This window comes from Trachemys scripta, chromosome 14 (assembly GCF_013100865.1).
Source record: "Trachemys scripta elegans isolate TJP31775 chromosome 14, CAS_Tse_1.0, whole genome shotgun sequence".
NCBI lineage: Eukaryota > Metazoa > Chordata > Testudines > Emydidae > Trachemys > Trachemys scripta.
Window position 1 is genome coordinate 23306070 of NC_048311.1, and position 15419 is coordinate 23321488.

A 15419-nucleotide genomic window follows, 5' to 3' on the forward strand; every position below is an offset into this window, starting at 1 on the left:
GGGGTTGTTACGTCCATTTTAACCATTAATATTTTCTTACATTTCAAATTCCCCCTTTGACACATTTTGTCCTTGGGCTTATTATGTAACAGACTAAATATCTCTTACTGCGTTTTTAATCATTGCTTGAACTGCCCTACTTACAGTGCGCCTGACTTTGGACCCAATCTATACTTGTCATTCTGGCCATGCTCTCACTGAAGTAATTGGGACTGGCCATTTTGTTAAGAGTACACCAAGTATTCACTGAGGTTCCCTAAAGCGCAAGTTAAAAAAATCCCAGCTGTTAAATGCAGTATAGAAATCCTTCTAATATATGAAGTAAAATTATTTTTTCAGCAATGACACTATAATCCATCACCCAAGGCAACTTTAGAATGACTTTCAATAACTTTTTCACATTCCCAATTTGCACTAAAAACACTTCTAATCAATACTTGTTACTGCGGAAAGTAAGCTCAATGTATTGCAGCAGCACATTGTGCACTGTGTGTATCTATTTAGGGCTTGATTTTAACAGCTATGTGGGTCAATGTTAACCATAATTAAAATTTTAAAATGGGTCCAATAACATTTGACTATGAAATCTAAAACTACCTACATTTTGCATTTTCACCTTAAATTCATGGCTCATCTCATGACCTAAATTCAGTGTGATTGGAACAGATTTCATAGTTCAAGGTTTGGTTTAAAAGAAAAGGAAAAACAATCAATGAAAGGTTAAAGAACATGGTATCGACACTCTAGACAGAAGCAGCTTCCCTTCCATAAATTTGGGTGGGGGGAGTATTTTGGGCGACAGAGGAGGAAGAGCTCCCTCTGTGGCATAGTCCAGATGTCTGTCTGACACCTGAAGAGCAGTTTGCTGGCCCAGGAATCCATACTTTGGGATTTGGAGAATCAGCAAGGGGAACACGCATCTCTTCCTTATCACTCCATAGGGAATCCTCAGAAAAGTTAATACCTTAACTACTTCTGTGCTGTGATTTATCCCTTCAGGGTATTCTAGGGGAAGTGGCTGGTGAGAGAAACCCTAGCATTTTAGCTACCAAGAAACTGTACTGTCTGCCAGGGTATTTGGGGGAAGGAAAGCAGACCATCTATGAACTGGGCCCAAATCCCTACTACTTCTCTAAGGGTGGGGAGAAAATCCTACCCAGTGAGGAAAAGGTCTGAGGGAAAAATTTGTGAGGGGAGCCCTGTGGTTCTTTCATTTTCATAAGTACCTATAGGGGGAGAAGAAATAAGTTGCATATTTTTAATAGAGAGTAATTAACTATTGAAACAATTTACCTACGGATATGGTGGACTCTCCAGCACTTGAAGTCTTTACCTCAAGACTGGATGTCATTCTAAAATATATATATGCTATTTTAAGATGTAGGAATTACTGGGTGAAATTCTATGGCCTGTACTATGCAAGAGGTCAGATTAGATCAGTGGTGGGCAACCTGCAGGCCATTGGGCCACACCCTGATGTGGCCTGTCAGGGTAATCCGCTGGCAGGCCGCAGGACAGTTTTTTTACATTGACTGTCCGCAGGCACGGTTGCCTGCAGCTCACAGTGGCCGTGGTTTGCCATTCCTGGCCAATGGGAGCTGAGGGAAGCGGTACGGGCTGCAGGGACATGCTGGCCGCAGCTCCTCCCACAGCTCCCATTGGCCGGGAATAGCAAACCGCGGCCACTGGGAGCTGCGGGCGGCCGTATCTATGGACGGTCAATGTAAACAAACTGTCTTGTGGCCTGCTAGCAGATTACCTTGACCGCAGGTTGCCCACCACTGGATTAGATGATCATAATGGTCCCTTTCTGAAATTTAATATATTAATCTTTTTCTCTCAATGTTGCAATCCCTGTGGGGGAGGGAAAAAGCGGGTTTCCATAGGAGGGCATGATCCATCCTATAACAGGCAGCATGCATATAGTAAATATGTATTTAAAGGAAATTTTCCAAGCCTTTCACAGAGAAACCTGAGATCAGGCAAGTTTTGTTACAAATATGAAACTTGTCAAGGTTTAATGGATTTTTCAGAGAGCCTTGGAGAGTTTCAGGCTCAGTCCAAAGCAAATGAGGTTTGCCAGACTTTAAGGTTTAAAAGTAATCCAAACCCCTTGTGAGGTAAATGGTGGTAAACTCAATTTTATAGATGGGTAAGATGAGGCACAGATACCTTAAGTAACTTGCCCAAGGTCACAGAACTGGGAATAGAACAGAAGAGTCTTGATTGCCAGTCCCCTAGCTAACCACTGAACTACATATTCTCCTAGTTTTCAAAAGCAAAATGGGGCTAGGATTTCCAAGAGACGAGATTTCATTTGCTCAATCAAGATCTTTATATTTTCCTGCCTTAAAGTTACCTTCATTGTTAGCTGACATTTAAGCTTTAGTTTTCCATTCAATGGTATGGAATTACTGAACGTTCTCACTTAAATGCATTCCACATACAGCAAATGTACAATACTTATTTTCATGACATCTTCATACTACTACCATTATATGCAGTAGCAATTCAGTAGAAATAGCATCTTTTTAAACACAATTAATAAAAAGGAACCATTGCTTAATATTGAATAAAATGGGAAATACCCACTTGCATGTTAAAAAACATGATCATGAAACAAGAAACTAGGTAATATTTTGTAAATTAAAATATGTTCTGATCTGATATAATTCACTGTTCCACAGGTAACTTCCATTATTAACACAAACGCATTTTCCCCATGTAAAAATAGTATATTTGTTGAATTTAGTTTAATTTATTGCTCTTTCAAACACAATATATGCTTTGAACTTCCAAGTATATACTATATGGACTGATGGCTCTGCTAGGTTCTTTGATAATATTATGTCCCCAAATTTATCCCCAGATCAGCTGGAAATGATAGCTGGCAATACAAACCTTGTAGCTTTTGTTCGTTACTAGATGTCCCTCACATCCTGTGATTCACTAAATATATGCGTTTACATGAACTACATGCAGCTGATAGTCATGGTGAATAAAAATAAACTTACTTTTATATGTTATTCTTGTTATGGTGTCTCTGTTTAACATGCGATTTAGAAATGGATTTGATGATTCAGACACCTAAAGGAGAAAAATGAATAATGTCAAAAACTTTGTTACCACAAGCCTCACCTTTCAGGAAAATATAGCTTGTGTCTGTGTGTGTATGTGTGTATATATAGAGAGAAAAGTATGGGAAAAAAGGCAGATACGTGATTGCTTTGTAGGGCTTTTGCGGGAAGAGGCATAATCAACTATAGATGGGTATGTCTCTAACAGAAGTGGTTAGAAAGTTTGCATCTAAATATAAATTCAATGGAAAATAGAAGGAAAAATTGACATATGGATAAAAATGTGAAATAGAGTCTCGATCTCATCATAATTGAATTGGGTGGATTTATGGGTGATTAGCACTCTACTTGGTATTCTCTCATAGAATATTCAGTGTCATATCATGTGACATCTCTTATATCTCCTATTTCAGACCTCATGCACCAGTCTCCTCCTCTCTCTGTTGTATCTATTTCTAGTCACTTTTTATCTTTATTTAGAATTATATGTTATCTGTGAGATTCCCAACACCAGGCTATGTGGACTGCAAGGGAAGTCTGACTGAGTGAACTGCATACTGTGGAAGGTTGTATGCAGAATATTACATGTATTAGCATTTTATTTTTGCTATTCATCCTGGGATATTTTATTGCACTGTAAGTGGCAGAGCTAACAAGTGGTGTTGTCACTTAGGCCAGGCCCTCTGAAGTCCAACACATTTATGTATCTTGGTTGGTTCTGTACCTGGCCTCCTGGTACTCTAATCAATTCTCTCTGCTGTCCTCTCCTGTCTGGGCTACAGTATGTTTCTTAGCAATTGGATGGATACTGCTGTGACATATGCAGGTTTCAAAACACTTTTATTGTGAGGCTTGGAAATGTCATAAAATGTGTAATATAACCATTATGGGTCTGAACCAGAATCCCACCTCCAAATGGCCCCCAAGCATTGCAAAAGTTCTGTTCTGGATCCTCACCATTTGAGGGACAGGAAACCTCTGAAATCCTTGTAGTTGTTTCCTCAGATTGTTTTCTCTCCTCCACACGGAACAAGCAGGGGAATTCTCCCCAGAATCAGCTCATCCCCCAATATCAGGAGGTGGCCAGAGCCATGACTGATCGAGTGGTACATGTAACAGGATCTGGTGCGTTCAGCAATTTTATCTGTGAAATTTTTTTTTACCCCTCAACATTTAAACATACTGAAATATTTGGCAGTAGGTAACAGCTATGTTCAGTGACCATCAAACACTGTGTCTATTCTGATGCACAATTATTTCAGGGAATGATTTACACTGACTCAGACATTCCAAACAAAACATGCACTGTCACTATATATGGAAGACAAAGACCCAGGTATCTGTGTGAAGGGAAACTACAAATCAGGTTCGACACTTGGGGTTATTCATTACATTAGGAGCGCACCTAAAGCAGTACACAGGAATGATGAAGTTATTCACACAGAACTGAAAATTGTGGGCAGTATCCAGGAGATGCATCAATTCTATCCCTTTGCACGAACTACAGTTAACTCACTGGGCTCGCCGAACAGTACAATATAACAGGGAGGAAAGAGATAACCTGAAGAGCTTTCTGACAAATACCTCAAATATTAGAGCTATACAAAAGGCAGCAAGGAGGTCCAACTTTCCAAGATAACTGGTGAAATAGATATTTGAGTTATGAGGTTGCTATTTTGACAGAAAGTTTGATCCTTCTAAATTTATATCAGAGTATACTAAAAGGGATTTTTTTTTAAACTGACTATCTAATTTCTGGGGACATTGTCTACATACTTTGAGGTGCAGAGTAAATCAGAGCATCCTTCCCCTAGAAGGAGCAGCTAATGTTTTGCAATAACAGTTACTAAGGCAAGGTGGAGGATACACAATGGTATAACTCATGTATTGCCGCAAGGATGCAATAAGAGGAGAAGAGGATTCTAAAGTGTTTGAATAAACTGTGAGCTCTGAGTATTAACAATAGATGTAGAGGAGTGTAGAGGGTATGTCTGGTATGAAGGTTAATAGATAATCATATGGTCTTCTACCTGTCTGAAATGCAAATAAGTAAAAGACAACTAGATTTTCAACATTCTTTCAGTTTTGATAATCTAGGGTGTTTTAAATGACATTAGTAGGGAAACTCATTTCTTGATTTATAACCAGTCACCACTCCTCTAAAATGCAATTGTCCTCTCTCCCCACTCCTCACCCCCATGAGAAAGGGGTTCATTTTAATTATATACTCACTTTTGCATCTCTTCAGGACACCTCAAATCTGCAGAATTAATAACTTCCCTGAGCATTTTAACATGAAACTATAAACTGCTATAGCTGCTGTTTATTGTATCAAATATGTTCGTTTAACTGTATCTTGTCCTCCCCACAAAACTGTTTTTCTCCCACCTGGTGTGTTTTCCCCATTAGACTGCAGGCTCTGTGGAGCAGGGACAGTCTCTTTCATTATGAGGGTACAGTGCCTAGCGCAATGGGGTCTCTTGACTTCTGACTGAAGCAACAGGCGCTGACAGAATACAAATGATGATGACTAGTGCTAATTCTAAAATTCTGTTCACGGCAAAATCTCAGTAATTTAAACATTAGATAATATTTATGAAATTGAAATACTTACTTTCATAAATATAGAAACTACCACCAAGCCATTGGGACTTTTTGCAGCCTCTGTGACATTTGTATACAACTCATGATTATAGTGGATTAGTTGAACCTAAAAGATGCAAGAGGGGAAATTATCATTAAACAGTGGAGAATCATACTGTGCATTGTCTGCAAATACTATTTTGATATATAGGCTGATTGTTTTTATTAGGATCCCCACCATGCTAGTAAACTTTGTAACAGTGCAATTTTTCAGAGGTTTTTGCAACATGCATTATTTTAATAATCTCAGTGACCATCTGGCTCAAACTGGCACAGCACCAGGGTGTCATCTTCTAAATTGCTGTTAAGTGAATTTACCACATATGAAGTGCACTGCAGGGGTTGGCATAATTTCCCTGCTGCAACAACAGTTGCCATAGGCATCAAGTAATATGTACTCTTCAGCATCAGCTCAAACTCAGAGCTGTCAGGGGTTGAAATATTTGCACAAACATATAAGACAGAAAATGTTGTTGCGCTTTGTAGCTGTTTACAATTCAAGAGACTAATGTCATTGGCCAAAATTTTCCAAATTGGTTGCCTGGAGTTAAGCACCTGTCATTAACGCTTGTCTTCCCTTATTCCTCCTGCTTGTTTGTTGCATCAACTTGGCTGCATCTTATCTTAATTTAAAATCTCTATTTTAGATTGTCAGGCCCTTGTTTCTCTTCCTGTATGTCTGTACAGTGCACAGCACAAGGGGCTCAGATCTGATTGGGGCCCTTGGATACTACTGTAATATAAATAATAGTAATAAATAGCCTGATTTTTCAGGGATGATGTATGCCCTTTACTCCCAATGTAGTCAGAGGGAACTGTGGGTATTCAGAATTTCTGACAATCAGGCAACTTACTGAGGTGCCTCGCTTTAGGCAACCAAGACTGAAAAATTAGTGCCACTGTTCCAGCATTTTTAAAAGTCTAGCATTTGGAATTTAAACCCCAGACCCTCAGAGGGCGGTCATGATTTAAACTTAACTTAATGGGAGAAAAAAATCTACTGGCAATAAAAAAAACAAAAAACCTTCATGGCATAAAAAAGCATTTTTACGACCCCAACTGAACTTACTGTGATTCACTGTGTGCTAATTGGTGTGATATTATGCCAGGTACAGAGCATCATGTATGTTATGTAATAATAATAGATTTTTAAAAAATGGCGGTCATATCTCATTAGGGTCTACATTTCTGTTTCTTTTGCAAATCCATAGAAAATGGGATTTATGAAGGGGGAGCTCACCAGCGATTGGGAGAAATGATCCTCCCCCAACATCAGACCAGCATTCTCCTTAGGCACTTCTATAGCTCAGACTATCATAGTGGCCACGGCTGACTTAAAATAGGAACTTTGGTAGTATATGCATATTTCTACAGACCACATAGGCAGATGGAAAAGGACTGAGCTAGCCATTTACATGTTAGTATGCATCTGAATTCAGACTATCTGAATACTTGGACCTAAGATCAGCATAGAAAATGGGCAATATTTCCTGAACTTGGGAATTCTGATTTAAACTCAGATTTAAAAGTAAAAACCACTATGTTACACTGTGCTATCTGTTACCCTGGTGAAAATCTGGAGTGAATCCACTGAAGTCAAAGGAGTTACACCAGCTGAAAGGAGAACACAAACTGACGTCTGTATATTAATATCAAATAATGTCGGCAAAATTAAACTTGGAATTTTGAATTTAAAGAAACTTTGAAAAGTTTTGTTCCATTCATACTACTTGAACTCACAAAGTTTATGTTCTGCTTAGCTCACAATATCAGATCAATATCAGACCAAAGGTTCTCTCTTACCTCCAAATGGCTAAAGTCTTTTATAGCCAGCAAAGAAGCTGCACCATAGAAGGCTTTCCTCCCATGAGATGATCATGGTCATGGAGAAAAATCTTGCTAAAATGGGGTTTAATAACCATAATGACTCTGTCCCTACGACAGATGGAATGCTTAGTGCCCCAGTTGTGCAAGGATACAGTAGCAAAGATTGGTGTAGCAAGAGTTACCTGACTTTTTTGTGATGTATGTATTAAAAATAATAATGTTAAGGCCTTTGTTTACCACCAAAATATGTATGTCCATTAATGTGTGAGCCAGCAGCAATCAAAGTTATGGCATACATTTCTAAATCAAGCAGAACCTACCTGATTACTGCCTCATTAATCATAACTGGAGAAATAAATGATGCCTTATAAACTTTGGGAGTATTCAGTATTTTCCTATACAGTGCCTTGACTGCAAAATGCATCTGGCATGTTACGTGTAAATGCCTGATCTTGCTGCCCTGACTCACATAAAGAAAAACACCCAATCTGTATATACATGTTCAATAAAGGCATCATCATGCTTAGCCACAAGGATATTGGATGAGCTTATAAATTCCTGAAGGGCACAAGAGAATGTTTGCTTTAGTACGTTGAGCAGGCCTGGACCCTTAGCATACAGTGTTGCCTTTTACAACTCGCATTTAACGACCCCAAACAAAACAAAAAAATCTGAACGTGAGGGTCAAAATGGTGGTCAATGTGTTAATTTTGACTATTTTGCTCCTCTGCTGGATTGTGAACTATCAGTTGACCTTTTTACAACTGGCACAGTAGGAAATTTTTAAGCAAGACAAAAACAAACAACCTGGAAGCAGGAAGAAAAAATGTCAAAGTAGGCAATGAAGTCATATTCTGAGCTTTGAGAGTCAGTAGAGTTGGAGGAAGCATTAACTATCCTATTGTGGCATGTCTTCTAAAGGTCTTGTAAAGAATTAATGAGAGTTTTCACTAAACTGCAAACAGAGGTTCTAGGCTCATTAGTCATCACCTTGTGATGTTACTGAATTTTTATAACATCTTAGCCATAGGGACTGTGCCCTTGTTGACACTTTTAAGCTCAGCAGCATACATTCTGATTTTATTTACTCGCATTCACTTCAGCAGCCAAAGTCAATCAGTTAATTTGTGAGGAAACAGGTCATGAAATCTGCTTTAGATGGGATTTTCTTGTATAGTAAGTCCCTCAGTTACCTAGGTAAGCTTTGTTGATCTAATGAACCAAACTGTAAGACTGGCTGGACTGAGTAAAGTAAAGGTAAGAGACCAACTTCATCTTTCTTTTGTAAGTGCAATGCCCATTGAGGACAACTTGCAGAAACCATGAGAAAACACTCAGCTCCCATTCCAGAGACAGAATTTGTAGGAACAAGACTAGTAGGTGGAGTGAAGGGAAATCATAATGCTGGAATGGGGCTCTACAGTCCATGCCAAACGTGTGGGCTCAAATTGTTAGGTGATTAGTGGGCATCTATGCATGTGTGAATTAACAGGCTTGATCTGATGGGAAATTGGCTGACTAGTTAATTTATCCACTGTTCTATAATGAATCTCTCTTTCCTATAATACACTCTGATCCAGAGGAACATTTGTACTTAGCGTGACCAGACAGCAAGTGTGAAAAATTGGGACACTTTTTTGGGGGGGCGGGGTGGGGTGTATAATTGCCTAGATAAGACAAAGCCCCTAGTATCGGGACATCTGGTCACCCTCTTTGTACTATTTGCTTGAAACCCCCTCACCTGTACCAGTGCTTCCAACTGGTGCCTGTTCCAATAGCCCTGCACACACACAGACTATCCCTCCTCCCACAACTGCTCAAATTGCTCCAGGGCTAGTCCCAAATAGTATGTTTAAAAAAAACAACAACAAAAAAACGGTTTCAACATAGGTTGAGGCCGAACTTCCAACTTTGCTAACTACCATAGTGTGGAATGAGCTACTGTTACTAAGAAGAGCTGGTTGAAAAATGGGAAATTCTTTCTGTGAAAATTGTTGCCGAAAAATGTTCCTTTTCCACAGTAAAAACACCGAGATTCAATTTTTTGTATGACCAGCTCTACTAAGTAGGGCCTTGATTAATCCACTTCTCCAATGAGGTAAAAGAATGGACAGTGAGAGGTCATGGTGGGAATGACTTAGGCTTTAGTATCATTATCATACCATGATTAGTCACTTGGCCAAAAAGAAAAAATTACCAAATAAATCGAGAGAGACACAGGTAATATCTTTTATTGGACCAGCTTCTGCTGGTGAGACTGACAAGCTTTTGAGCTCCACTTGTCTCTGAAGCTTGAAAGCTTGTCTCTATCACCAATTGAAGTTGGTCCAATAGCAGATATTACTTCACTCACAAGGTTTTCGTATCTTGGGACCAACTCTGGCTGCTGCAGCAACACTGCAACGAATACATCAAAAACAGTTAAAAATTCAGATTCTATCAGCTCTCCTTCTCTTCTCTCCCCTGCCCCGGAACTTAAATTCTATAAACAAGTAATTTGCATATCAACAAATCCTTCCAACTACCTGTTAATCAAAAAGTCCCTTTGGATGACACTGACCTGCCAAACAGCACTGTATATTATAAAGATTAAAACCTTCTAAAGCATTCATTTCAGTCCCTTTGTTCATAACATGTTAATTAACAACAAGAATCAATTTATGTTAGTAATTTCTGAATATGTAGTCATACTGGAAATGTACACCAAATACAATCTCCAAACAAGCAATTTCCTCCATCAAAATCAAGCTGATAAGCAATTTAGTTAAAATGCATTGCTAAATAGCCCTGATTCTGCTCCCATTGCACACATTGGCAAAACTCCCATGGGACTGGCATTGAGTAGACACACTGATCTCGGTTCTCATGATATTAATTGACTACATCAGACATTTTAATAACCAGATTGGCTTAATTTTTTAAGGCAACTAGATTTAAACTCTATTTATAATGACAATCCAACTTCTCTAAATCAACTGAGCAGATGGGGGATTGCAGCTACTTCAATTTAATTCCAGCGCAAGAAGTTCATTGTATTACAAATGTGGTTTTTTTTGTTTTTTTGTTTGTAAAAAGAAGCTTTATGCTGAGGATCCCCAAATGTGCTTGTCTCCAATAACTGGGTATTCACCTACAGGCTACTAAACTGGTTGAGGAATTAGTTTTTGAAAACTATTCCCCAAATATGCAGAAACATAAAAATTGTATAAAGAAATGGGGTGTGTGTGGGTGAGAGAGAGAGACAGTGAATGAGTGTGCATTAATTTTGCAGGTTTTGCCTTTAAGGAAAAGACCTTCAGAATTTAATATGGAGCGTTAAACTTTCTACAGAATTTTTGAAGGAGCAAAATGCTTGTTAATTTAATTCAGGACGACCCAGAGTCCTCAGAGTACAGACTCCTCACCTTTATTTTCAAGCATCTTTAGCTTTATCCACTAAGTAAACAACTGTTTTCCCACAGCTGCAGATGAGGGTGTGTAGTGTGAGCTGAATCAGACACTGCTGTTTTCTTTGTTCTATTGCTGCTAGCTGGTTTTGAAATACTGTTGTCTGCGCCTTTCAATTATTCAGTCTGAGGAGGAATTGCAGACACTGAGTTCTGAAACAGAGATGTTGTCTAGATTCGAATGTGTACCAATCTCATCCACCAGTGTAGCTGTACCAGTGCAAACTTCTAGTATAAACTGCTATAAAGCACGGTTTGTACCAGTGCAGCTTGCCTTGCTTTCAAGTAGGGGCACGGTCCACCAGTGCAATTTTCAGTTTACCCTCTCAATAACAGGAGTTTGTTTGCATACGTGTGGCTGGCCAGTAATGGCTGGAATCAAGCCAAATTCCCAGGGTAGGCAGGCTCCTACTATCCAGTATTGTAATTGGATTTAAGGTAACTTCTTGTATGAGCTTTCTGTATTGTGCAGTTTGTGTGGCTCCACCATCTTGGCTGTCCTCTTGATCCAGCTGCCTCTCCCAGGACTTTTTATAGTATTGTCTTAGTGCTCGAAAAGTTTTCCACAGGAGCAAAAAAATTAGCAGTTGAAATGAGAATCTCAAAAGGATTCAACCAGGAGCTCCTGGAGACACTGCCCTGCTAGATCACATCATATATAAAAGGTTTTGATATTGATTATCTCCTAGATCGTTACTGCTGCAGTTGTAACCAGTGGAAATCCTTGGAGAGAGTTCTGGCAGGGCAGTGTTTTCTGTTTGAGGAGGGATCCTTTTCCCCATTGGTCCAAAAGAGCCCAGATTTTTTTAACCTTCAGGGCACCCTGGAAGGCCTATCAATACTCTGGGACTTTTCCAGGAAGAATGAGGTGAGGTATTTAAGGTGACTGTATTATCTGTGGTAACTCTCTGTGTTATGGACTAACAGCTTTGTAGATTGTCCTATAGGTGGCGTATTAGTCTGTTGTTTTTTCTCTTAAAGATATTTATCCTTAGGTTGTATGTTTTATATTCATACAGTGCTTTGGGATTGGAGATATAATTAATACATTTAAATATTAATTATAAAATGGTGGATACATTAAAGAATTTCACAGTTGATCACTTAAGGTCACAGTACAATGAACATGGCAGTGCTACAAGGGTATTTTGTTTTTCCCACAGAAGAACTTCATATATTTTTCACTGCACTAATATTTTATTTATTAGGATGTTCTTCAGTGTTAGGCATGCAGGTCTTTTCTTTCTAGTTTCTATATACAGAGTGGTCACTTTCAAAGCGTCCCATATGCAGCAGGCCTATATAGAAAATCCCGGTATAGAATTCTATAGGATGGTTTAAAAAGATATAATTCTCTATTAAAATCTATAAATCTTCAGAGTAACTTCTATAGAAACTTGTGAAATACCTATTGTACTCTATCAGTTTAATCCCTATAACAGGGGTCGGCAACCTTTCAGAAGTGGTGTGCCGAGTCTTCATTTATTCACTTTAATTTAAGGTTTCGCATGCTGGTAATACATTTTAACATTTTTTAGAAGGTCTCTATAAGTCTATATATAATATAACTAAACTACTGTTGTATGTAAAGTAAACAAGATTTTCAAAATGTTTAAGAAGCTTCATTTAAAATTAAATCAAAATGCTGATCTTAAGCCGCCGGCCTGCTCAGCCCGCTGCGGGCCTGGGGTTCCGTTCACCTAGGCCGGCAGCAGGTTGAGCGGGGCCTGCGGCCGGAATCCCAGCTGGCAAGGGGCCGGCAGCCAGAACCCCAGCAGGCAAGGGGCCAGCAGCCAGAACCCCAGGTTGGCAGCGGACTAAGCGGGGCTGGCGGCTGGGACCCCAGCTGGCAAGGGGCCAGCAGCCAGAACCCCAGACCTGCAGTGGGCTGACCCCTGCCCTATAATATTCAGTAGGACTTTTCCATAAAGTGTGGTGCTTAGGTCCTATAGAGTTAAGCTTGTTCCTTAGACAAATCTCACCTTTCAAGTGATGGCATTGTTCTTTTTTGTTTAACAAACTCAGTCAATATAGTGAGGAAAATCCCTTTCAGTTCTGCTTTGCGTTTCAGGGCTCTTAAACAATATAGAATCTTGGTATATGCTATTGAGTTCCTTTGGAAGATTCTCCCACTAAGATCCACTTGCCATAGAACAACAGATAGTTCTTTGTTTTCCTTGAGCAACAGAAGGTGTTTTTTTTCAGGGAGAGGGAGGGAATTAAGATTAATCACTCTCATTTTAGTCAATGAAAATCCAAAATGTGTCCTTGTTCCATCTCTTCCAAGAATGTGCATTGGACCAGAAGTGCGCACACAAGATTTTAGACATCTGAGGTTGGCAGCATAGGGAGTATCAGTATGAGCTGACTACAGTATATTAGGAGTAGTCTACTACCCCGTGTCCCATGCACTGAGTTGTTTACATGCACTGCTCTGGTAAGGCTTCCTACTGTTGACATTATAGATCAGTTTCTGGCTAATGTGCGGGAAAGGGCTTAACTCCCTCCCCTAAGAAGCATGTATGTATATATGTGCGTGTATATCATTAAAAAGCTTAATTATTATGCACGTATATTTTGCCTGAGACCAGCTCGAAATACTTAAATTACGTTGCTCAGATGTTCACATGTCAGGTGCAGTTCTTTCTGGGTGCCAAGAGATACTCTACTTGAGTTTTCTCTTGATCTCATAGCCCAGTAAAGCCTGCTGCATATCTGGTCATATGGAATGCTTCCGTTGTGGCATTTGGGCAAGAGGAGACTGCTGTGCTAGCTTTCTTGGAGACCACAAATTTCTATGGCTTCTATTCAGCAATCTTTTAAAAATACCTGTGAAATATGGTGGTTTAATCTAGTGTGCATACGTAATACCATGATAAACGTTAGATCGCTGCAAGGGGACAATACAAGGTTCTTTAGTACTGAGATATGGAGAATGATTAGACTGATGGAATTTAAAATCTCACAGTCCATTACACAGAACGTTCTCCTTACTGCTGTTGGGAGTAATGGAAATAACCTTTGTCCTACCTGCAAGTGTTATAATTGAGCATATAACCATCTTGATTTGTAAATGACAAGTACCTCAAGGGAAGGGAATGACAGCAGGGAACAGCTAATCTGTAACCGTAACATTTTTTATTATACTATGCTGCCCAATAAACTGTTGTGACATCTGATTTAGAGTGAACACAGAGTACAAAGCACATTTCCAGCTCAGCAGGAAAGGAGAAGTAAACTGAATTGCTCCGGTAGACAAGTTAAGTGTTTTGATGCAAAGTCTTTACAGCAAGTGACTAAGATCTCATTAAGGAAAATATAGATTTTTTTTGTATATACAAGGTTTATTAATAACAGTTAAAGATTTAAATTTGAATGTAATCAGCATCCATTCAGTAATGAAAGTGTAATGAATTAAAACCAAGAAATAAAGTATTTGACTGTTGTATCTTAAAATACAGATGTTGCTACAGCTCTTTTAAAACAGAGCTCAGGAAAAGGAGAGAGGTCAGCATTCTTTTGTCACATTCATTCTCTGGATCTGAACTTAGTTTATTGTCCTCACTTTGTGAGGGAGATTCTGAAATTTCTGTGATGTCCACAGACATTACCATCTACTTTTTTTTTTTTTTTTTTAGACAGTCATTTTTAGATATGTTCTAAATCAGGGATTCTCAGACTTCATTGCACCGTGACCCCCTTTTGACAACAAAAATTACTACATGACCCCAAGAGCAGGAACCAAAGCCTAAGCCCCACTGGCCTGGGCTGGGGGGACCAAAATCCAAGCCCCATTGCTCTGGCGGGGAGGGCCAAAGCCAAAGCCTGAGCCCCATCGCCCCCCGATGGGGGGTGGGGGGTCAAAGCCAAACGGCTTCAGCCCCAGGAGGGGGGCCTGTAATCTGAGCCCTGCCACTCTCAGCTGAAGCTGTTGGGCTTTGGCCCCAGGCCGTGGGGCTCAGGCTTTGGCCCTGGGCCCCAGTAAGTCTAACGCCAGCCCTGGCGACCCCATTAAAATGGGGTACTGACCCACAGTTTGAGAACCCCTGGTCTAAATAAGTTAAAGAAAGTGTGTGTCCTGCAAGACATTATGGCATTTGGCCACTGTGAGTGATAGATAGGGTTTCTTAGCACATTTGATCTTGCTTGCTGTTGTTCCGTCTTGCCAATACCACCCATCACTTCAGGAATTGACGATGATGCAGTGGAAGGTGCCATCTGGCTGATGCTATGACATGGGGCTAATCCTGCAAGGGTCAAAAGGGCCTAAATGCTCAGTGGCTTGAATGGGATGTGAAGATGGACAGTTCATTTCCTTTCAGGATCAGGTCTACAATGACCATCTGAAAGCACTTCTGTTGCAAAATATAAAAACATAGCACTCCAAGTCAGTAGATGCTGTTTCAGTAGCTGAGCTAGTATTTGG

At 39.7% G+C, this 15419-nt stretch overlaps 1 protein-coding gene across 2 annotated transcripts in view; it reads right to left on the bottom strand.

Moving 5' to 3' along the window:
• CA10 (carbonic anhydrase 10) overlaps positions 1-15419 on the bottom strand; it is a 176743-nt gene that overhangs the window by 12291 nt on the left and 149033 nt on the right. For both annotated transcript variants that reach the window (XM_034790339.1, XM_034790338.1), the window contains exons 3-4: positions 5692-5787; positions 3015-3087 (exon numbers count right to left, since the gene is read on the bottom strand). In XM_034790339.1, coding sequence (XP_034646230.1) covers positions 3015-3087; positions 5692-5787 — 169 coding nt within the window. The remainder of the gene's footprint in view (positions 1-3014; positions 3088-5691; positions 5788-15419) is intronic.